We start from the raw sequence: 24526 nt of genomic DNA, 5'->3' as shown, positions 1-24526 counted from the left end.
CCATGGGGTGTAATAGAGATGTTTTTATTTATTATTACCAGCAAAATGTACAGAAATTCAACCCCCATAGAAAAATACAAAAATAGCCTTTTGTACTAAGCAAAGGTCCAAAATGTGTTGAAATGCCATCTGATGGAGGAATTATCTGAAAAGTTGGATTACAAAGAAACATTACAAATGTAGCCCACATGTCCTTCCACTTTCATAATCACTGTAGTTTACAGTAAGAGTGGAAACAAAAAGACTGCCACATTTTGTGTTAATAAAACAGCAGCATATGGATTTGAAGGCACTAATAAATCAACTAGGAACAGATTTCGAAGATGGAATGCTCCGTAAGTGATGGCCTGGATCCGGCTGCTTTGTCGTCCACAGTTTATCAAACAGTAAGGCTACATTAAATACCTCGTAGCTCCAGCATGAGCTTGAATTCAGTTACTTTCGAATGAAAGTATAATGAAACAACTCTTACCAAGGCGCCTGAACCCACATCACATCCAATACATGGTTCACAATTAAAATGAATTTACAATATTTACAGCTCAAAGTAAGTATCACAAACACACTAACCCAACGTTTAACGAAAAAACAGCACAGGAGACAAAAAGCACAAACAGACGCCACAGAGGTGGTGATAAAAAGAAACTCAACTACAGACATTAATATATCCACCCTGTCTAAACACGTAATAGAATGGTATTTGCATAGATTTATATACATTTCAACAATAACCTTGTCAAAATTCTCCTCCTTAAACACAAAAATAAGTTAATATTTACACGCACTTTGCTCTTTCATAAAGACTTTGGGTTATTTCTGGAGCGCACAGTATCAAGAAAGAGAAAATGTTCCTCTTTGTCCACAACATTTCTGAAGGCAAGAAAGAACGTAAGGCATCGATATCATGGTCCACAGTATTACAAGTTTTCTGCAGGTGTATAGCGTGTGCTGAAGTTACTGTCCAATCGTTGAGAGAGAATCTGGGAGCGTGTGATGTGTTATTTCGCCCCTTCATCCTCTGAGGCCTGTTTAATCTGCCGCGAGTGCACCATAGCCCCAGCCAGTAGCCGATCCTCCAGGGCAGCGTGCAGGTCTGAGCCCCCCAGCTCCAGCAGGGGCTCCAGCCCCGGCACCCCTCTAGACACCCCAGTCTCCTCCGGGGGCCCTCCAGCGTCTCCGGGTCCCAGTGCCCTGCGCCTCCGCTTTAGATCCATCTCTCCCTGGTCCCTGACCTTCTCGTGGGAGCCCTGGGGGTGAGCCTCGGCTTTGACGGCCCCGTCTTCCACACCTTCTCTGGGGTCCGCCTGAGCGGCATCATTCTCTTTGAGGTCTCGTCCTCCTTTCTTCAAAGCTTCGCCGTCTTCTCTCTCAGCCCCCTGTGCAGCCTGTCTGTCTTCTGCCTCTTGCTTCAGCTGGGCCAGCCTCTCTCGAGCCTCCTCCTCTGCCTTTTTCTCTTTCTTCACCCTCTCAACTACTTCATTGTCTGCTTTCTGCTGCTGAAGTCTCTCCCCGGCAGCTTTCTTCTGTGCGAGTTCCTCCTTTAACGCTCTCTCCTTCTCCAGCTCCTGCTCTCTGGCCAGCTTCTCTCTTCTCTCCCTATCCAGTCGTTCTTTTTCCACCCTTGCCTGCACTTCTTTCTCTATCCTCTCTTTCTCGGCTCTCTCCTTCTCTAGTTCCTGTTGTCTGGCCAGCTTTTCCTGTCTCTCCTTTTCCACCCGTTCTTTTTCTAACCTTGCCTGCACTTCTTTTTCTATCCTGTCTCTCTCTGCTCTTTCCTTCTGCACCTCCTGCTCTTTGGCCAGCTTCTCTTTTCTCTCTCTTTCAAGGCGTTCTTTTTCCAGTCTTGCCTGAACCTCTTTCTCTATCCGTTCTTTTTTAAGATTTTCTATGTTCTCTTTTTCCTTATCCAGGCTCCTTTCTTCGTTTTTAAGTTGAGCCACCTGGTCGTTTTGGGGTACAGGCTGGCGGTCATCAGGTCTTTTCTTTCCCAGTGGCACTCCCCTCGCCCCCAGCTCGCTCTGCTTAAGGGATTCTCCTCCAATTGCAGCATGGCCATCCTCCCTGTTATTGGCTTGAACAGCTACTTTAAGAGCCCCGACCTCAGCACCCTTATCCCCGGTCTGTGCTTGATTCTGGGCCATGTCATGAGGCTCTGCTACTCCGGCTCCGGCTCCAGCCCCGGCTCTGGCCCCGGCTCCAACTCCAGCTGCCTCCTTGTCGGAGTCCACTTCCACTCCATCCTGGACGCCTTTCTCTCCCTCACCTTCAGCACCCCCTTTAAGTTAAAACACTCGGTCACATTTATGTCTTAAATTCAGCACTACCACTTTTATTATCAAGTATCATGTCTGCTTATGTGTGCACGCACCAGCAGGTTGTTTCTGGTGGATTTCCTTGTGTTGCTCCTCTATGACGGCCAGTAGTTTCTCCTGCTGGTCAAGGAGTCTCTTCTGCTGTTCTTGCTGCTCCTTGATCACCTGCAGTAGCACGGCGTGGTCGAGCTGGCCCTCTACATGGCAAAAACATCGAATTAAAATAAATCACAACCTGCTCTCAGAGCATTAGTTACGAAGCTTAGTTAGGCTGATGTAGGGCCAGTTTCTAGGTGAGAAGGGAGGGGAAATATTTCACTATGGCTTAGTTCTGTCATCGATTCATTCTAACACACATTTCTAGATTGTAGCCTTACGGGGTAACTAAGTATTTTTCAAACTGGACACTATTTTCCTGTGTTTTTGTGTCTAAGTGACGAATGGGAGCAATGATGATTGTTGCTCCAATTACTCGCTTAGACACAAAAACATAGTAATATAGGGTACAAGTTAAAAAATATTGAACTAACTCTTTAAACATGAACTGGAATGGGCAGCTTTAGACACACACAGACTATGTTAGGGGGCAAGGTGAGTGGGTGTACACTACACTGGCACATTATTAAGTTACATGATAAACCGGCTTATTAACGTATGTGCTGCACGTACATGTAAACATCTATTAACTTGGCCCACTGAGTGAACAACAGAACATTTAAGCGACAGGCCGAGACAAAGAGAAGAGGCAAGAGGGAGTTCATACCTGCGACCAGCTTTTTTATCACTGTGATAGGAGTCCGGCAAAGGACGGAAGAAAAGAGGGGTAAAGATGGAGGAGGAGAGAGAGAGAGAGAGAGAGAGAGGGAGGGCAAAAGTAAACAGAACAAGAAAGTCAACAAAAGACAAAAAAAGACTGTGTGGTGTATCAAGCCGGGTCAAGAAGCAGGAGAGAGAAATGGATTTGAATATCTCTGCTGTCTTTTTAACCGATATGCACCATCACAAACAGGCACAATAAGCAAGAACCGATCACGGACATTAGATTACGTAAGATAAAACAAGCAAAGTGAAGTAGGGAGAAGAGAGGTAGCATGCAGCAGAACATAGCAAATCCTTCAACGTATCTTACAACATGGCCAATTAAAGAAAAAGCCACCTTAATTCATCATTTGTAATATATATTTTGTAATTAAGTGTTTTACTGCTATTTAACTGCCTCAGTCTTTTTTATTTTACTTCTCTCATTTACAAGAATAACTTTAAAGTAATTGTTAAGTACTAGGTTGAAAATGCAGTCGAGATGCCGTCATTTTTACCCCACTTAAGGCTGAACAGAAAAAAGAAATGTGCTGGTCTCACTGTCAAAGGAACACTGAATTTCATAGCTGCAAGCCCCAATCACACAAAGCTACAGCTGCATTGCATTCTGGTCAATGCAGTCTACTGATTTCAGAGAAACTGGCATCCCCCTCCTCTGCTCTATGATTGTTAAATGTTTGGGGGTTAAATGTGCACCATCTCTTGAATTGGCGGGACCAAAACATTTTGAAGTAGCTGTATTTCAGATAAAGTCACATCAAACCAGACTATTGACTCAAGTCTTTGCCCCTGGACCCCTGAAAGTTTTCCTCTCTACTCACCATCCATCTTCTCGTCTGCTGTATCTTTGCTGTCTGCGGCTAGAGCCTCGTCTCCTTCAGGAAGTAGAGCTGAAGGATCACCAAATAAGCAGGTCAATGTTTTTCTACCCAGCTTCCTTTAAACTGCAGTTTCACAAGAAGAAAGACAAGCACTCACGTTTCCCTGCAGCATCTGGAGCTTTGCCCACTTTATCGACTTGATTGACCACAGCTGCGTTCCCTGCAAGAGGATCTTTCACAGGATCGAGCTTCTCCACTTCTCTTAGCTGGAGAACATCCTGCTTTTTGTCTGCCTTTGCAGCAGGCTTCTCTGCTATCTCATTGGACTGGACTTCACCTCCACCTAAATCCACGTCCTCTTTCCCCACAACAGCCTCTGCTGGCTTTGGTTTCTCTTCAACCTTGTTGTCTTTTATGTCCACTACCTCCGCAGCATGCCCTAAACCTGGCTCTTTATTTATTTTAGCTTCTTCCTCTCCTCCCCCTGCAGGTTGTTTCTTTTCCTCTTCCAGCTCCTCGTTGTTTTTTCTCGTGTCAACCATGACCTCGTCATGAGGGATGGGTGGCTCATGGCGGTGGGCCTCGCCCTCTGGTACAGCGACACCTGGAAAAAACAGATGATATTAACTCTACACAGTCCAATGATAATCCAGTGAAGGTTCCAGCTTAGGTTCAGTTTCCTTACCAGCATCAGGGCGGTCCAGCTGCACCTCTTCCTCCTTCTTCCTCTCAGGCAGCTCCACCGGTCCTTTAATCTGGGGGGGCTCAGCTTGGTTGTGCGGTTGTACCACCTCCACGGCTGGAAGGTCAGGTTTCTCTATCTCCACTGGCTTCTTGTTTGGAAGATTTTCTACACACAGACACAAAGACCACCATCTATTAGGACACAGACCACCGCTCCTCGTATGTGAGACTGTTTTAAATACTGCAAAGTGTGTGCGACTGGATAAATAAGACTTGGATTATACTGCTCGAGTTGTGTGAAAGTTTGTAAACGGATGTTTTGATAGAATTTTGCTTTTAATAAACACAACACTAACTCAACATAACACAGAGTAAGTAATTATTATACATATGGTATTTGTATTTGATTTTGTGGGTGAAGTATTCCTTTAAAGCACAATGAGTAAATAAGTCCTTTAGCATCAGATTTACACAACCATAAAAAGTTTTTACGCTCCTGTCTGCTTTTTATTTGCCTTTGCTGCATTTTCTCACACAGCCAGTACACACAGTCTGAAAAATATGACGCACATTACTGCGACTAAATTAAGAAACCATAATTTTGACACCTCATTTAGCCCACTATGTTCTCTTGTCTGAGAAAAGTAAAATGACTGTATTCTAGCGCATTACTATTTAACACCGGCCTTGACATGCAGATTTTATTTTCTTGTACAGTTGTGTTTATTACGCACATTAACTGCTGGCATTAAAATAAATGAACACCTCAGCATATCTCGCATGAACTCTGCCTGCTGATGCTCTTGGATGTAATTGATTTCAAGCCGGCTATTACTGAGGAGTAGATCCACTAGGTGGCAGCAAATACTGACAATGGTGAAACGGGCACAATTGGTCTGGTGAAATAATTGAGAAGAGGAGAGGGAGGGAGATGAATTAAAATTGAAAGTGACAAACGGGAAACAGGTGTAAGGTTGGACCACATGGGCTTCACCTGGAGTCAAAATGTGAGGTGGAAAAAAAGCAGTAAAAAAGTTTAAAATAACAGAAAGAAAAAATCCAAAGATGGAGGCTGAAGGATGTTGCTGGAGTCAGTGAACAGGTTAGAAAAAGATGCTATTGAAGAACCATGAGGTAAGTAGAAGAGGTAAAACTAAAAGCCCCTTCTGTTCCACGCTAAAACTGTGAACATTAACTCAAACGCTTCCTCTCCATCTCATCTCCATTTGTTTCGTCTGCACCCTTCTACCCTCCCCAAACCCGTATCACCCTTTTCCCTTTATACAGCGAGAGCTCGCAGGCATTTTATAGCTGCCACAGGAGATATTGGGGGGGGGGGGGTGTAGACAATGTATTTTGGGGGGGAAGGGGGTTGGCAGGAGAAATGAACAGAGGTAGAGGGGTGGAGAGGAATTACTGAAGTTTGAAGGGCATCACTCTCGCTCCATCAATGTCGAGCACTCAGCGCTGCTCTCAGATATTATCAAGAGGTTATCTCCTCACCCTGCCTGTCTGTCTATCAGTCACTCTGTCTGTCTCCATCTTTTCTTCTCACAGAGATGAAAGAGAGCCTTTCTTTTGCCGTGGCTTTGTGCTTTTGTTTTGAATCTCGCTGGCCCTTTGCCACTGGCTCGTATTCTCTTTACGCCGCTGTTTTAGGGCGCTGTAGTCCACGACTTTGAAAATAAAACAAGAAATAAACATGTCTCTTGTGCCGCCGGTGTCTTTTGCATGAAATAATTACACGTGGCACTGCTGTCCGAGCTCAGACACTGCAGACAAGCCTGGCTCCGGCCCGTTGAGGTAAATGTTTCCATGGCTCATTAGTAAACCACTCTCTTCTATAGTCCATCAAGTAGATAAGTGATTGCCAGCCATTAGCCCGTGTCATGATCTTTACCGAGCAGTTCTACGAAGTCTGGTAGTTGCTGGTTGTTCTTGACAGGTGCTGGAGGAGGATGAAGTGGACCCTTGGTGCCGGGGCTTCTGGCCGAAATTGAGAGGGTGGTAAAGGTGCTGATCAGCAGGATGCCCAGACCCACCCACAGCACCAGCTACAGGACAGAGAGACAGGGGAGAAGCACAGCATGTCAGTGACTACAAACTGGTTTTCACTGAGCAACTGATTAGGAAAGAGCCGATTCTGACTAAGTCACCAGTGAGATGATGCCGTTCTTCTGGATCTTTCTGTAGATGAGAGCAGGGCATATGAAGCAGATGAGGCTGCCCATGGTGGCTCCAGTCAGACCCAGGATGGTTTCCACTAGAGACAGAAAGGGAAAGACAAAAGCAGAGATCATCTTGTGGTCTTGTAGAGTGACTTCCAGCCAGGGGTACTTGAACCCCGAGGGGTAATTCTGCAGTTGTAGAAATAAATAATGCATGTTGAAATAATGACCAAAAATGTAATGTAGGTAATGAATAAACAGTTTAAATAATTAAACAAAAGTAATTTAGACACAGATGAAAGATCCAGCTTCAGGAATGAGAGTCTGTTTACTTTTCTGATAACTGCATCGCTCATAACTCACAAATTTGGGCACGGATGTTGGTTATAAGGCACTTGGGGCAGAGCAGTTTTACAGACTGTGACATACAGGTGTAGAGTGTGCCTTAAGTTGCATGCAATACTTGTTGCCTTGCTCTCAACAACATCAACCTTACTCTGGTGCACGCACTCCCACGCAGGAGTTAACACTTTGTGCTGGCTGCCTTTTTTTTTTTAATAAATCTGGTGGTCGTCCTGCTGAGCCTGCTTAAATAAAACCAGAACAATTCTTCGTATCTGAGCTCTTTATCACTATCCCCATTCATACCTGCCTCTGCCATTCATAACCGGCACCCGCCCAGCCCCAGGCTCCCGTCCATGGCACCCTGCTCCTGGCAGCAGTGAGCCCTGGCCCCACCCCTGTCTCTGTGGACCGGGGCCGGCTGGGCGTCGGGCCTGGAAACCCATCGTTCATCCAGAGGACGGACACCATATTGTCTCCCTCAGATTTAGTGTCCATTCTCCCCAGGGTCCTTACCTCCCTTCTCCTCAGTCTATTAGTCTGATTAGATACACAAAGAGCCAGCCAAACCCGCTGTGTGTGTGTGTGTGTGTGTGTGTGTGTGTGTGTGTGTGTGTGTGTGTGTGTGTGTGTCTGAGTGTGTGTGTGCACGCACCCAATCAAAAGTTTAACAAACAGCCACCATATAAAAGAATGAATAAAACATAAACTCATTCTAACCTTTACATCTCCACCATTTTGGAGCCGTTTGTGAGTGGGACGGAGAGACTCAAAGAAGCTGACAGAGAGCCAATATTGGTGTGTACATATATTTGTGTGTGTGTATGTGTGTGTGTGTGAGAGAGAGAAAGTCTGGGAGAATAATAGCCCTATCTTCCCGTCTGCCCGTCTAAAAGGAGATAAAAGTTAGGGCCCTGATTTAAGGACTGTGTTAGAGTGTGACAGTCACTGACTCGTAAAGTCACATTCACACACGTCGTAAAGCTCCCCGGCTACTCCGCCCACATAAAGGAACACATGCACCTTAAAGACCTCCAGTCAGTGAGCTGTACACGTACGCACACACACACATACAATTTCAATCCATTCAATCCATGCCTGATTGTTCACATATACACACACACACACACACACACACACACACACACACACACACACACACACAGGATGTACCGTTGGGGATGAGAATGCCTCCCAGCATGGTGCCGAACACTATGCAGAGGGTGATCATCTTGAAGCGCAGAGGAGGCATGTATCCCCCGGCAGCAAACGTCCCATCCTTCTGCTGTAAGACGGAGACAGAGATTAGACAAGAGAGACACGAGAAAAGACTACATAAACAAGTCCATGAATCATTTCTCACAAACGTTAAATTTACAGTAGAATTGGGTTTGCTTTTTTGGATAGTGTGACTTTAATTTTGTTTCTTGGGTAGCTTGTTCTGCTCAGTGTTTCCACTACATTCAAGTGTTGTGGCCACACCAATCCTTTTGCGCAATATTGCCTTATTACTCATCATCATACTGCCAACGGTCAGTACTACTAGTGTGGCTTTCACTGAAAACACCAGCAGAAATTTCTCTTCCCTTGACAGAGGCAAAAGATGGGGTATCAACAGTCTAGATCAAAACACAAGAACAACTTGTACACATTGTTTGTATGCTACAGGTTTTTTTCTAAACCACAAAAGGACACAGAGGATTTTTACAAGTCAGATGTGTTTATGTGCTTGCAGTGTCTGGATACAATTAACATTCAATTGACGTAACAGTTTGGTTCCACAGCAGGTGCTGACAGGGGGCTCTGCTTACATGGAGCAACATGTTTCTGTTTTTATTTATTGTGAAACTGCCTTACAGAGAGGGTAAGAGCTGTAAGAATGGGCCACATGGCCAAAATTTTCTATCTCAGTATATGTAATTTTACATATACCACAATATAATTATTGTTTTGTAAATTCACTCAAGAAATAATTTAAAATAACCGTACAGTACATCATCGCATATAATTATTTTCTTGATTTTCTGATTTGGAACCAACAAAGAAGTAACTGCCTCACATGAGACAACACATGAATTAAAACTAAATAATCAAAATAGTAAAACTAAAATTCTCTCAAAATGGAAGCTTTAATGTTCCTGAGCACAAACATTTCAAGTGTTTCCATATTTACAACAGGCAGCTGGATTTATGGGATCAAGTGATCACATGAGATCACGTGTAGCTACGCAAGAATTAGTCCCTGATTTGCTACATTGCCTGCCCCAAATAGCTTGCCGTAGAAACGGTATAGCCAAGTCTCTTCTGGCAGACGGCTGTTGCTCAGGAAGTAGAATGGGTTATCCACTAATCAAGTTCAACCCCTGGCCCTTCGTCCAGTCTGCATGTCGAAGACACTGAACCCCAAAATACTGAGTAGCAGGTGGCATCTTGTGTGATAGCCATAGCCACATGTGTGAGAACAACTACTATAGTGTTGGTTCCACAATAATAAGGTAGCGAGTTGTATTATATTAGAATTCATTTACTTAAAAAGGAAGGACGTGTTGTTACACACATCATACACTAACTTCAGTTTCTGAACTTGTATCCTGAACTTGTATGGCTCACCTGCTGCTCAAAAAGCATGGTGTTGATGGCCTGGCGGCAGGGCAGGATCATCATGGGGAATCCGACAGCAACAGACATCATGAAGCCCACCCGAATCATCTCTGTCACCAGGTTGGACGGGAAGTTCATCAGCACATTGCCGGCGATGTCCTCTGTGAAACTAACGTAACCGAAGAAGCCCACCTGGTTCAGAGAGAGGTGGAGGAAACCAAATGCAGGGTTGGAACAGAAGCAAAAAGCAAGCAGGAGACATAAATATGTAGGAGAATTTGTTTTTTTAGAATTGAGGTCAAGTTCCTTATTGTTTTTATATGAAATTAAGTGCTGTGGTGTCAGCTGGAAACATCTCCTTTCAAAAAGACTTTAAGGCCTATGCAAAAGATCAATTTTACCACTGATACAAATATAATATCGGTCACAATTCTCACAGGAAAAAGTGTTCTTGTGATACAGAATTGAAAATGGTGACTGACAGCATCTATTAACTTTAAGACAGTCTGTAATATCACAACATCAAAATGTTTCCATGTGACAGCAGTGACAGCTGCAAATGTAGCCAATGTACACAGTGGTGGCTGGTGTGTGTGGAAGTGCGTTTCCACTCACAGTGATGTAGAAGATGGTGACTACGTTGAGGGCCGAGGTGAAGATGGTGCTCATGCGTTTGACGGACGGCTCGTCCAGGCTGTCGTAGGTCGGCAGCACCTGCCTGTGAGAGACAAGCAGCCCAAGAACACACTCTGCATGCTGCGTGACACAAGACCACAGTGGTGCGGCTCCTGCGCTTTCATGTGCTGTCCGGATTATCAGATACACAACTTCTGAGTGCAACATATGAGAGTCTTGATATTTACTTAGTTAAACTTTGATAGTTGAACCTGCTTTGTAGATTTTTTTGTTGAGCAGCCATATGGAGGCCCATTTATGCCACTCAATAATCACACAATGCGTGTCTCGCCTCATGTCCTTGTCAGCATCTAGCTCAGATAAGTGATTGCATTTTGGTTGTGGAGCCAATTAAAGTTATCACTAACACTTTAAATTAAGATTTATATTGTCTACTAAACTTTATTCAGATTTCCGAATGATGTAAATTTGCGGATTATCTGTATTATTTGTTCACAACAACATCTGCAAAACTTCTTAAATCTCTTCAAAAGCCAAACAAGCAAATCAAACAAACTATAAAAAATTGATAAAAAATGATTTTGTTTGAGATAATAAAATATCACAGTGGCTTAAGCCTCCTGCTGGAGCTCAAGATGGCATAAATCTATGAGTGACGAGAAACAAAACAGACACTTTTGATCAATGACCAATTTTCTTCAGCAGCTGAGTAGTCACCAGACCTTTCTCAAGAAAAGAAACGTCTGGCTGGGCCGACTCCCACTTTAAGACTGGAGAAAAAAACGCCCCGGCTGCTTGTATTTCTTTCAACCAATCACAATCGTTCTTGGCTGTGCCACAGCAACGGTGCGCTTGCAAAAATATTGCCGGGGAGAAACAGGTTTTGGTGTAACATGCCCACAAAAATATCGCCTACAGGACGCGAACCATGGCAGAAAAATGGCCACATCCCCGCAAGATCAAACACTGCAAAAGTTAGTAAAGGACGTGTTGAAAACTGCAACCGGAGGTGGTAGGGCGGGACTTCAGCGGGTGGCTCGTTCCGCCCAATGAGAGGCTGATCTTTGCAGCGAACTTCCACCCACTCAGACTAGCAGCTGAGCGATAACTGCAATTAACAGCAGTTTGCCACCTTCAAATATTAACTTAAAAGGGGAGCTATGCCCATTTTCAAAATTCATTCATACATGTTATTCCTATGCTCTAAAACTGTCCAAAAATATGAGTTAACATGAACATCTCTACCAAATCCAAAAGCTAGAGTGCTAAAATTCAAAGTATAAAGCCTGAAGCTGCTCCGGAGACAATAAATTGGGAAAGATGCTGTAGATTACTTGTTCCCAACCCCCACTAGGGGTCACCAAAGCTTCACGGGGGGGTCGCGAAGGCCTTCTTGATTTTAAGGGGTGTATGACAACTTTAAAAATATATATAGAGTAGGCCTATATGTTAGCATTTCAATCATTTCTGTGAAGAAAAGTAAAGTAAATTGTTCTTTTTTGTAAACTAGATTATTATTAAAGATAAAAAAAAAATACGTGAACAGACCAAGGCTGCAAGTTTTGTTTCAATACTGGGTGGGACACACATGAAATGAAAGGGTTTGGGTGTCATTTGGCAGAATGTTTTGAGCATCCAACACTTTAATTTTCTGCATTCTGGCAAATTCTTCTGTACCAATTTGTGATTTTGTGTGAATTTATGATGTAAATGTCTTTAATTTTGTCAAAATAAAAGTCAGCTGCTACTTTTTTTATCGTTGTAAATACTGAGGGGGACGTGCTGAAATGAACACCTATGATAGAGATAGAATTCATATAAAAAGTTCCTTAACATATCAGGAAGACTAATGTCTGAGTCAATATTCACAGGACATAATGTAGAGTCATTGTCTGTGGAGCGGCTCCAGACTTTATACCCTATGACGTCACAAGTTTAAGACTTACTTCTCTGGTTTCTGGCTTTGAGAGAGAGTAGCTCATGTCCACAAATACTGGTAGAACTTTTCTTAGGCTTTGGAAATAAAATATTGGAATTATTAATTTAGGTGGTGCTCCCCTTCAAATTACATTATCTGTATTTATATATAAGGGTGAATTATTTTTGTTTTCTAGCTAACGTGCTTGTTTTGTTTCATCTATCGACTCCGTTTTCCCATTCATCCAGGAACTGCTAAACCTAGAAACCAACTAATTCATCATTTATAATTTGTTGCGTGATTTGTTAACTGATTAGTTGATTATTACCTGCAAAAATGGGCCATCAAACCAGCCAGATAAAATTTAGACGCTTGTAGGTCTGGATATAATGCTATAATAAGTTGTGTATCTGTAAGAACATCTGACATGCACATGAATGCAAAGTTTTTCAGCATTTGGATTTTTTTCATATCATAAATATAATGCAAACATTTATTTACTAACAATTCATGTTAACAAATATTTTAATTTCAGTTGATGGAAGTAATGTCACGGCAGTGGGGGTGAAGCGTGTAGGAGTGTGTGCATCTATGTGTGTGACACAGAGTGGGTGACAGCAGTCAAGGCTGTGTGAAGCTGAACTTGAGACGGCCTGTCTGTAAACACAGGTATCTGTCTCCCTCTGTCATTTTCTGTCCTGCGCTATAAGAGAGAGCGTGGCGGCGTGGAGGGGGACCGTCGGCACATTAACCCATGAATTTACAGGCTTTATATATAACAGCAAGCGCCTGGCAGGTTTTAGAGCATTATAAACTTTCCTGGCGGACTCTTTGTGCTCGGCCCCTCTCTTTCTCCCTCTCCCTCATATATATGTGGAAGGAAGAAACAGAGAGAAGAGAGACCATGAGACAGAGAGAGAGAGAGAGATCAAGAAACCATAACTTTCTCTGCCTCTCGTTCCCCCTTTGCCTGTCTCTCTTTCACACACTCTGGTTTTATGAGCAAGCACTGTCCCGTGGTGCTTTTTCTTGACGCTTGTTTAATCCGCAAACCAGTAAATCTCATAGCCAAGGTTAAAGAAAACGGCATATTGTAAGTGGGGAGCTGAAGTACCTAATGGTCACTCAATAGTCCTGACTCAGAGGCTAATGCGGTTTTTCTTTGACGCTGCCTTTAATGGAGGAAATATGACGGAGAAGGTCTTCAAAGTGAATGTGGGGAAGTGTGTGTGTGTGTGTGTTTGTGTGCTGGGAGGGCTTGAGTGTGTGCTGTAGGTAATATCATTAACTTGGAGTTGAGAGCATGCTGACAGTAGCATCACAGAGGGACATTTTCGCTGCACATGTTTTTCTTATGTCCCTCTATTATGAGCTAACTGCTCCTCGCTATTCAAGCGCGCAGCCAAAAAACAACGGGGCCAGCTCCCATCTCGTCATAATGGTGATGTTAAGTAATGTTTTAACTGAAAGTAAACACATTTCATGAATGTAATAAAAATCCAATGTGCTGAGAGCTGTTTAATCAGCCTGTGAATACATCAGTGTGTGTCTGTAAGGTGGCGGCAGTCCAATGTGTTGATTAGTGGTTTGGCTTTAGCTGCCTGCCGCCTAACGGAGCCTCGCTCGGCCTGACCGCAGGCCAAGAAATCACCCTGCCAAATATCACTCAGCACTGCGAGTGGGAACCAACGCACAAAAACACACGAGCGCAAACACACACAAGTGCACACTTTCTTCTTCTCCTTACGTGCGCACACTTCACTTCTAATGAACACGCCCCGCCATACCATAATGTTATGTTGGCCATGTGCGATTACTTTAATTAAAGTCTCGTTTCAGTCTCAAGGCGACGGTCACCCACTCCTGCCACTTACCTCACTCTCTCTTTCACACAAACAAACCCATACAGCAGCACCACCCAAACATCTGGCCCCTAATGACCTCACCAGAACACTCCCTACATCCTTCCCCAGCACCACACTCAAATCAATGATAAGACTTTGTACACCCAGATCCCATTAGACCTTCACGTTACCCTTCACCTGCGCAATTCACGGCAAACCCAGAGCAAGCACTAAAGCATAGAGGACAGGACAAAAGAGGCAGTGACAGAGCATGCAGATGGATAAAAACGGACAAATGAGTGAATACAGCATGAGAAGTGACAAGTAGTAGTGTGATCTCTGCAGTCACTGTGGGTAAAGTTAATGCAAAGATTGCCATGAAAGCCCTCTTACTAATTGGCAAAAAAAAAAAAAAAAATCTAATGTATGTATAGTATTTGTCACACGAGCTAGGTCAGCATCCATTTATATTTCGCCATTTTTATAGTATTAGATCAGAAAAACTGATTGGAACATGAACAGAAAATTCACCAAAAAGTTTTTCTCCTGTGAGTGAAATCACTCTGACTGGCCATTCAGATCAGTGCCGTAAATGAAAAACTTCAGCAAGTAAAGCAAACATTGCCAAGCATTGAATTGCGCTGTTAATGTGTTATTAATGTGTTAACTGGCTAACTAGCATCTTGAATCCATCCAGTCTGTCTTCCAGCATCCCTTTTTTTAATGACAAATACAGACCACTGCTTCTATCACGCTCTCGGGAGCGCTGCGCAGCCTTGCTTACAATGTTCCCAGTGGCCACTCACGGTACTGCAGCAAAAAAATCCCCTGCAGCCCATAAGGCATTTTCCCTATAGGCCACCATTATAAAAGAGACGTCTGTAAAACTGTTGCTAGGGCACCTCAAACTGCCAACAAGGATAATTATGACTCTTTCTATTATGAATTTTTGATTCATGGATGTTTTACATTTGTAAAACTTCCCTCAAGCCAAGAAAGGCAATTTAAAAATCTGTGACATCATCACAATAAACACGGAAACTAGAAACATTTTGCCATCTTTGCATCTGGTATCTAGGTATAATTAAAATCTATGGCTGGTATGGAGCCATTTTCTCTTATGCAGGCACGGAACATACACAGTAGTTGGCTACTGGCTGTAATCTTTGCTGTGTGTTTAACTTTTTGGCCGAGACACAGGCCATGTAAGCCTGTAGCCACTAGTTCTTTGATATGGTTTGGTGTGTCTGGGCCTTAAAAGTCTCTTCACAACTAAATGACAAAAGCAGAGTGTGGACAAATGTCTTTAAAGTCTCAGGATATCTTAGATGAAAAAGGGATGAGCTGGCTGTGAAAAGCACATTAGCAAAAATAAGCAGCCTCCTGTTGCAAACTAGAAATCCCTTAACAACCACCTCATCTCCAGCACAAATTAGCGTGTCTCTTTACACAGCAAAACTCACCACAAACCCTCCGCTCTGGCTGAAGGGAGTGATGCAAGTGCACATGCACTGATTGTGACGTTTGCTCAATTTCTACATGCAATGAGGGATCACTGTGGATGTGAGACAGTAGGTTTAAGAATCTACCCACCACATGATTACAGGACAACTGTCAGACTTTCTTTAATCTGAAGCTTGTTTTCGAATCTTGTTTGACATTAGTTTCATTACATGGTCCTGTGCGGTTGGAGGGGGCGAGAGGTGTACTTACGACTGACAGGCGAAGGCCATGCCACAGATGGGGATACAGCGAAACACACCCTCCCAGCGCACCACATTGACCTGCACTAGCCACCAGCCGCTGAGCAGCCCGTGTTTGAACGAGGACAGCACCATCTGAGGGGAAGGAGGGGGGGGAGGGGGGGTTACGGCCCGAACCAAATGAAGACAAGTGGGGGAAGAGCACGAAGAAGAGGAGGGTGGGGGGCTACACCAATGCTGATGGCTCACAGACAGATAATGAAAGTAATCAATGAGGAGAGAAAACCAGAGAAAATGAAGAAAGGGAAACAACAAAGAGACATGACAAGAGACCCCATACTGAACAAAAAACCTGTCACAGCTGAAAAAATGACTATGATATGTGATGAATAAAAGTAAAATCATAAATTTGATAAAAACAAAAGGCTTATGAAAGGGTAATCTAGACAAAAACTGTCCCACAGGTTTTCGATCAGCATGTGTTTCTTACGTCTTGCTCCTTTAATTACCTGATAAAGTCCCAAAAGCACAGCGGAACACTCCATAACCATCCAGCCTCCCACACCCACACCCAGGCTGCTCATCCAGGGCGTGGGGCAGCGGTGGGAGGGCGGCAAAGATTTCACCTTAGTATATTACACTCCTCTGCCTTACTACTGCCACCAAACACACACACACAGACACACTCACAGAGCTGAAATGGCTCAGACCAAACCCAAATTGAAGGTGAAAAAATGGGGATGACTGAGAGGAGTAGGTGGAAGGTTCAGAAAGGTGTCTGAGGGGGATTTAAGGAGCGTAAAGTTACTGGGGAAACATCAGGCTTCCTTCACTCTCCACCCCTCCCCACTGCCCTTACGGTGGTGTTATTTTGGGGGTGGTTTCCGTGGTTTACTTACGGGTGACAGCAGAAGGTTGTGGCGATAATGGGCAGGCACTGAATGACGCCCTTGAAGCGCCACAGGTGAACCCGCTCCACCCAGGAGCCTGAGATTATGCCGTAGCGCAGAGACGACAACACTATCTACAGCAACAGCAGCAGTGGGACAGAGAGGAGCAAACAAAGGGTGCAGAGGAGGAGAGGAGGTAGTCGAGGAGAGTGAGGGAGAGCAGGAGGACACGAGGGGAAAAAAGAGGAGGAGAAAGAAGGAAAGGGTGCAAATGAGAGAGGAGAAACGAAGGGTAGGTTGAAAGGAGGGAGGGAAGGAGATACATCACTGTTAGAGGGTTAAGGGTCTGGACTGGGCTGGGGCCTGGGTCTAAAGCCAGACACACACCACACCACTGCTCCAGGTTATCCGCCATGCTACAGAACTACACGTCACGTCACACAGAGAGACTGTGAATGGCGGCGAGAGGTCTGTGAAAGCAGCAATACGGGTCAGTAAAACAGAACCACACACACAAACTCTGTGTGTGCATTTAAAGAGTAAATTGAATTACATGAGGCAGAAAACTCCTGCTGGAGTCCAACTGTTTTAGTATGTTGCACCTCTGCCCACACCCCAACCTAAGAAGCAAAAATCCATCAGAGCTGTGTGTTAAGTGCTGCTTAATGTGAAATGCAAACAGAACGTCCTATTAGAAATAGCTGCACCAGTCACTACCTAATTGGCATATGAGTGCAGCACCATGTGTCCTATTTGAGTAATTGTGGGAATACTGATTTTGATTTATGTTTATTAGCCCAAAATGTGCTCCATGCTGTGCTGATGGCTGTTTGGACTGGAAGGTCTGCATGAAAATGTGCACTCCTTTGCCGAGTTTGCACTAGTACTGAAATGACTGGTCCAATAATTGGGAGCGATGTAATGCGAGTATCTTTGGACTGTCTGTAGGACAAAAACAGCTATTTGAACGTGTCACCAAGGCACGTTATAGACTAAGTTTATTCAATTAATTAAAGGTCCAGTGTGTAGGATTCAGGATGATATATTGGAAGAAATGGAATATTGGCTAGTGTGTTTTCTTTTGTGTGTCCTGAAACAATAATTGTGTTTTTGTTATCTTAGAATGAGACGTTTATATCTACAAAAGGAGCAGGAGTGCACTGTGTTGCACTGCCAACACTAGCTCCAAATAGGGCCATTTGTGTCTGCGTGTTTTTGTGTCGGCCACCGTAGATAGCGGCCCCACTGCGTACACATGCTACTTTTGGTAGTAAAGGGGTAAAATTTGTAACATGAAACTGCTTTATTCTTCTTTTTTTTATTACTGGTTTTAATCACCTGGTCTGTTTATTTTGAACAGGAAGAGACTTCTACGAATAATTCAGCTTCTGTTGAAAAATCTCCTGGACAAGGAGCGGTAAAGGAAACCTAACCAGGAGTTGATGCTTGACACATGGGAGGAATTTCAGCTAGTTGCAGTCCTCACCATTTGAGGCTTGTTTGCACTGTGGATGTATTGCTTTCACCCCGCAAACAAATCTGAAAGGCTACTGCAAAACACACAGTGGAAAGGGAATATATCTTTCAACCAGAAAAAAGAAAAATCTTAAAGGAGTACAAATCAGTTTTGTATTAAACAGTCCCCTGTGTGGACATTACTGGTTGGAATGTAGCCAGAAGTGCAGCATGATTAAAATGTTTCAAAGAAAGACATGACTGCAACGTTATCAAAGGGCTGACCTTGAATCTTCCAACTAACCGTTGAGGTTAGCATAAATTTCAGAAATATTTAAACAGCACGCTGCCACAGTGTTGTTGCGACTAAACACTGAATGACATGGGCACAAAGATATGTGCAAACAGGACTGTCAGGCTAAGAAAATAAAAGTCTTCCCTAAAAAATACAAGTAATATTTCAAATGCGTTTGACATGCTGTACAAACAGCAATAAATGGGCTTGAAAAAAAGTCTGGAATATTAAAATGCATTTGACATCTTTATATCTGGCAGCAAATGGGCAAATATAGAATGTTAAATCCCTTATGGTGCAACTGTTTGTGATTTACTGGAGTTGACTATGTGACCTCCATTTACTTTACACTTACAGTGCTTAAAATGTCTCTAGTGGCCATTTCCAAGTGCTGTCTTCTTCCCAGGGGAAAGCCTTTGTTTCAGCCTATAAAGAGCAGTGCAGCAATTGTTTTCTGCCTGATGTGATTTAGTGTGAATTTGCTCTTTAAAAAAAGAGGAGCAAGACAATACTTTGTCAGTAAAGAAGACACAGTCCTGTACAATGGAGTGAATAAACAGAAATTAACACAGAATACAACAATAATCTGGAAATCAAACACATTTAAACAGAGAGCAAGACCAATGAAGTATGTTGCAGGTTATTAATGCATCTAATATTTATGTGTACTACATATTTTGGTAAGAAGACAACAGTTAAGAGCACATTGGCTTCAGAATCAACTCTATTACTTCAGGAAAACACACAACATAGAGAACATAAACGTGCAAAAACAAATCTCAGCAATCATTTGCCATTATAAGCAAATTTAATCAAAATTTCTGTACTGCAGATGTTTGATTATCACTGTACTTTATGATCAACTTTGCATGCCCTACTGTGGTTAAAAGGCTTTCTCAAGGGCAGTTCTACCTCATGCATTTTGATTGTCAAGCCTTGTAAGCCAAGCCAAGGTGTTCAGATGCATAGCACAGAGTGCAGCTGTCTGTGTGTTGGTGGGCTCACCGTGAACATGAAGAGGGTGTAGAACATGAGAGCCATAGCGGAAAAGGACTGGATGGAGGACATCATGTTCCTCTGCAGACTCAGAGGGAGGACGATGAACAGAGACACGGCGATCAGCAGCAGCACGCGAAAACTGCTGGTCACCTTCAGAGGATAGTGACATAATAATACAACCTTGTTTCTTATCTTACAGACTTGACTCTACCTGTTCGTACAGTAATATGTTGGTTTACCTTAATATTATTACGCCAACATTTACTTCAGTTATTAGCGGTTTTGACTGCTTAAAGGAGCAGTGTGTAAGATTTAGGGGGATTTAGTGGCATGTAGCAATGAGGATTGAATATTGCAACCAGCTGAAATGTCTTCTATTTAGAATAAACAAATTTATTAGATTTATTATTCCCCCTAAATTCTACACACTGGACCTTTAACAGTAATGTTAAAAGGAATGCAGAGGTGAATAATGGATATGAAACACACAGACTGAGAGATGAACAGCAAATAAAGATCTCCTACCTGTAAACCCAACAGCTGAGCGAAGAAATTTGAACCCAGATCAGCTATCACGACGTAGAAGGCAATACAGGTCCCCAACATCAAACCAATCATACTGCAGGGGGAGAGAGAGATGGTACAGAGGAAATCCAAATTATTAGTAGTGTCTGTGGTTTTGGATATAGATCCACTTTATATTCATAGGTCTACTATAGTTATCTGTAGAAAATCAAGTCATAATGTACACTACAAATACAGCATAATGTGTGTCGTGAATTAGTAAAAAGACTTACCTCATCTCCACCACTGTTTTTCCTGGTTTCCCGTAAGCATGGAAGGCTGCGGAGACGGGAGTGACGTCAGTGTGAGCAACATGTGGACAAATAGATGGCAGTGTCGGGAAAACCAGTGTGGGTAGTGATGTGGTTTTCCGCAAAGTTTCTGAAACTGTTTCATCTGTCTGTTCAGCCACAATGGCTGTGGGTGCTACTGCTAAATGCCAGTAATAATTTACTGTTCAAACTCACCCAGTCCTGCATAGGTCCTTCTTTTCGTGCTGCTCGCTGTGTTGACCAGGAACATGCAAGACTTGTGGGTCATCCACGAACAGAAGAACAACAGGAGAGTTCCCAGCACTATCCCACACTGTAAGAGCGCAGAGGGACACTCTTAAACACACATTAACATATACATAGGGCTATCCTAAAATCTGGTCAACTTATTGAAATACGAAATGCAAAATAACGTCCTGGTATGACATCATACAAGCATCTGTGTTCAAAGTGACCATGACTGAATCTTGATGCCTTGGCCAGGATTCAAACTGACATCCTACTAAACTATCTCAACTACTTTACATCCTTGAAACTAATAACAACCTAAGTCCTAAGGAAACACACTTGCCCTTTTATATAAAGCAGACTCAAAATCTCCAAAAATTATAAACACACTTCACAATACAGCAGAAGAATGGACAGCTTATCCATGTACAGGATATCTACAACCTAGTATAGAGTATAGAGAGTTGACACCACTTTTATCCACCCATAGCCATTTTACAGATCAGTTCAGTCTATGACAGTTTAAGAACAATTTGCTGCAATAAAACACCTGAGACATGTCAGACCTGTGTGCTAACATTACATGGACATGAGAAAGTCATCAGTGGTGTACGCTACATTAAATGGGGCAAGCCCACACAACAAACTCAGAGAGAAAGTGAGGCAGGAAGTAGACTGAAACGCTTCACAGCACAGTTTCCTGAGTTCATACTGTGATGATAATGATACTTCATGAAATTTGTTCTGTTTTCCACAAGGGTGGGCGTTGCTCTACAGCATTTTACCAAAGGGTAACAAACAAGTTTGGTATTTGTGCAAAAACCTGTAAGACAATGTGTTCAAATAATTTGATGTGGAGAGCAAGACGACTGTTGACGCAGCCTCGCAAACAGATGGAAATGCTGTCAGTGACCAACAAAGCGTCCATTGATCTTATGAGGAAGTTAAAAAAGTGATACAGTCATTCATTGTGTAAATTTCCCTTCACACTGGTTACAGTGACACAAAGGACAAAAAGGCCAAAATGAAGCACAGTGTAAATAATATCGAGCTGAAGGTTACAGTGTTTACTTTTTGCTGAGACCACTTCTGACAGATGTTGACTCAATAACTGTGTAGTAATTATGATGGCTGGTTTGTGATGCTTTTGAATTCTGTTGTGTTACACTGAAAGGTGTGATTAAATGTTTTCCAGCTGTTTTATATCTGTGAGGATAAATATAAATAAACTCCTCTTGGTAAAACTCAGTACCATCCCACACTACTTATGCCTGCAAATGTCATCTCGATGAACTATATCAAACTGAAGCATGTTAATTTAACTCCATCTTCACTTGCATTACACAGTCCTCTATAACTCAACTTCAGCTGGTGTCGAATGCAGCAGCCAGGTTGCTAACATAAACTAGTCACCAGTCCCACATCATCCCATTCTTGCCTTCCTCCACTGGCTTCCAGTTGAATATGAAATTGATTTAAAATCTTTCCCTAATAGCTTACAGGGCCTTCCATGGCCTGTCCCCTGCACATAAAGCAGAGATGTTGAGCCCCTGTTCCACAAGTGGACTACTTCAATCCTCTGATCAAGGCCTCCTGTCTGTTCCCCCGTTCATATTTTAAATCCAGAGGTGACTGTGCTTTTTCAGAAATTGCTCCCAAACTGTGAAACCATATGAAACAGCCTTCCCTATTTCATCAGAAGTGCTGGTTCTGTCATTTGCTTTAAGCAGCTCCTGAAATTCTAATTTCTATAGGATGTTGTTTTTATAATTTCTGTCTGTATGCTATTACTTTTGTTTATTTTAATCATGTAACTCTTGTCTATGTTCTGTCCATATGGATGTGTATGTATGTACGTTGGTGTATGTGTGTACATACATGAATTTAAGACGTTTTGTAACTGTTTAAAAAGTGCTGTATAAGTAAATTATTATTATTAACTATCCCTTGAATGCAACAATAATATCGGCTATAATATATATAATAATAATAACATATTAGCATAATATGTACTTTTACTTGTTTGAGTACATTTTGTTGCTGATACTTCTTAATGCAAGACTACTTTTATTCAAGTGAATAAAGTAAACACCACCGCTTTAAAGAGAGGGTCGTATTTCCACCTGCACATCCGCAGGTGACCCACCTGTTTGAAGCAGAAGGGCATGGTGAGCACACTGACTCCGACAATGCTGTTCACCACGTTCATGATGAGACCCCAGTTAGACGCCGTCATTTTGACCTTCTTGTTGTCTGGTCCTCCTTCGGTAAGTAAATGTCAAGCAGCACGGAGACAGCAGCTCATTGAAGGCAAACGGTGAAGTGTAACCGTCTAATGTTTGGTCCGAAAGCGGGGGACTAAATTCCGGGTGTGTTTGTCTGACTCCTCCGCCGATCAATGACGTGGCGCTCTGGGAGTAAACACAGAGACAACTGAGCTTAACATGTGGCATACTTTAACCTTTCGTCGCTTTATAAAAACACACACTAACACAAATATAAAATATGTTAAAATTAAAACATGTCATAAAGACTGTAGGTTTTAGCTAGCAAGCTAAAGTAACCGTTAGTTTCATTAGTTAGTCACCTTTCTCTGCCACCTCCGCGCCCACCGCGTCGCTGTCCTGTTTACGTCATCATCGAGAAGTTTCCTCGTTAAACGGCCATTTATCGGTACAAATGTGCGTTTCAGTGTGTGTAGGAGCTACAGGTTAACGGAGCCTCGGTGTAAGGATAACGACAAGTCCAACCTGGCTGTTTTTCTGAACGCGTATCCAGGAAGTGGAGAGTATAGTCGAGGAGGGGAGAGAAGACAACTCAGCTTGCTGGTTCCATGACGGTTGAAAGGCTCGAGCGCCCACAAGTGGTCACGGGAAAGTCATGAATTTGGAGCCATTGAATATACTTGGAGGTACGTCCCTATTTTTAATTCCTCTTTACTTTATTCCAGCATATTCATAGTTTTATCATTTGTTGGGAATTTCATGTTGTGTTGTTGCCTACTTTACTAAACCTTCCCTTCATCTCTCCTCATTACATTTCAGAGGCAAATGAGACGTAGGGCCTATTTTTTTTACTTCTCTATATTTACCTGACAGTTAATAGTACAAATTCCTTTACCAGTAGACTCAAATACTCAAAAGAAAAATACAGCTGGGGTCATGAAGTGGGACAGCCAGCTCACTAATGGTGCAAAGTCGAAATTAACACCAAATAACAATAACTAGCATAAACCATCATGTCCTGAGCAGACAAACCATACACCACTGATTCCCAATTGAAGGGGTCCTGACCCCCAATAAGGCGCCAAAGCTTCATAGAGGGGTCATGAGGTCTTCTTCATTTTGAGATGTGCAAGAAAACTTTACAAATAAACACACTAGGCCTTTATCTCAGGATTTCATTTATTTATTTAAGTAAAGAACACTAAATTAAAATGTTACTTTTGAAGTTTGGACTATTATTCAAGATACAAACTTTAAAATACATCTCACAGGATAAAGGCACAGTGAAGAACTGAGCCCAAGTGATATTCACAGAGCGTTCATTCTTTGCTGAACAGCCTTGAATTGCTTTAGAAAAGTACACCATAACAAAAACACAAAACAAAGAGCTAATAAAAGAATGGCATGGCAAAGTGTCAGGGAGAAGAAACCACTGAATTTGTCCAAAAAGAAGCCTGTTATGAATGATTTTGTGGAAACTTTTTATACAATTTTTTGTCCATATTATGTATTTTGTAATTGTTTTTTTTTTTTTTTTAAATATCAAGGAAACTCTTCAAATAAAATTCACCCAAGTCTCATTATTGATTTTTATTGTTATTTTTTTTAATTAATTGATTTATTTTCTTTTTGTTCACACAAACGTCCTGCAGTAATTGCATTCACTTTTGTGGTTATTTGAGCAGTTCAGTTGTTCTGTACTGTTACTGTTTTGCATTAAATATAATTTGAACTTTTCATAAAATATGAC

The 24526-nt window shown here is 42.6% G+C and overlaps 1 protein-coding gene across 2 annotated transcripts; it reads right to left on the bottom strand.

Moving 5' to 3' along the window:
- Window positions 1-8: 8 nt before the first annotated feature.
- slc38a10 (solute carrier family 38 member 10) lies at window positions 9-23348 on the bottom strand. Of its 2 annotated transcripts, none has more exons than XM_049562712.1 (17): window positions 23139-23348; window positions 22698-22962; window positions 20519-20636; window positions 20285-20330; window positions 20013-20106; window positions 19494-19637; window positions 16748-16872; window positions 10363-10465; window positions 9757-9939; window positions 8320-8431; window positions 6793-6899; window positions 6537-6690; window positions 4638-4802; window positions 4110-4556; window positions 3953-4021; window positions 2369-2509; window positions 9-2275 (listed from the first exon to the last, which is right to left on the bottom strand). In XM_049562712.1, the coding sequence occupies exons 2-17, from the start codon at window positions 22785-22787 to the stop codon at window positions 999-1001; spliced, it is 3375 nt and encodes a 1124-aa protein (XP_049418669.1). In that variant the 5' UTR covers window positions 22788-22962; window positions 23139-23348; the 3' UTR covers window positions 9-998. The 2 variants fall into 2 exon arrangements, with proteins under 2 accessions (XP_049418669.1, XP_049418670.1); XM_049562713.1 differs by lacking the exon at window positions 16748-16872 and adding an exon at window positions 15859-15983.
- Between the last annotated feature and the right edge of the window lie 1178 nt (window positions 23349-24526).

The sequence above is a fragment of the Epinephelus fuscoguttatus genome, linkage group LG20 (assembly GCF_011397635.1).
Source record: "Epinephelus fuscoguttatus linkage group LG20, E.fuscoguttatus.final_Chr_v1".
In the NCBI taxonomy this organism is placed as follows: Eukaryota; Metazoa; Chordata; class Actinopteri; order Perciformes; family Serranidae; genus Epinephelus; species Epinephelus fuscoguttatus.
Note: the sequence above shows the minus strand (reverse complement) of the source record. Positions and strands in the feature narration are given on the sequence as shown.

Bases quoted from the DNA above. Each gene is read 5' to 3' on its own strand.
- slc38a10 (XM_049562712.1), bottom strand. From the start codon at position 22,787: ATGACGGCGTCTAACTGGGGTCTCATCATGAACGTGGTGAACAGCATT. The intron at 6,900-8,319 runs GTACATCCTGTG...TTCTGTCTCTAG, and splicing joins AGGCATTCTCATCCCCAACG to TGGAAACCATCCTGGGTCTG. The intron at 2,276-2,368 runs GTGCGTGCACAC...TTTAACTTAAAG, and splicing joins CCACCAGAAACAACCTGCTG to GGGGTGCTGAAGGTGAGGGA.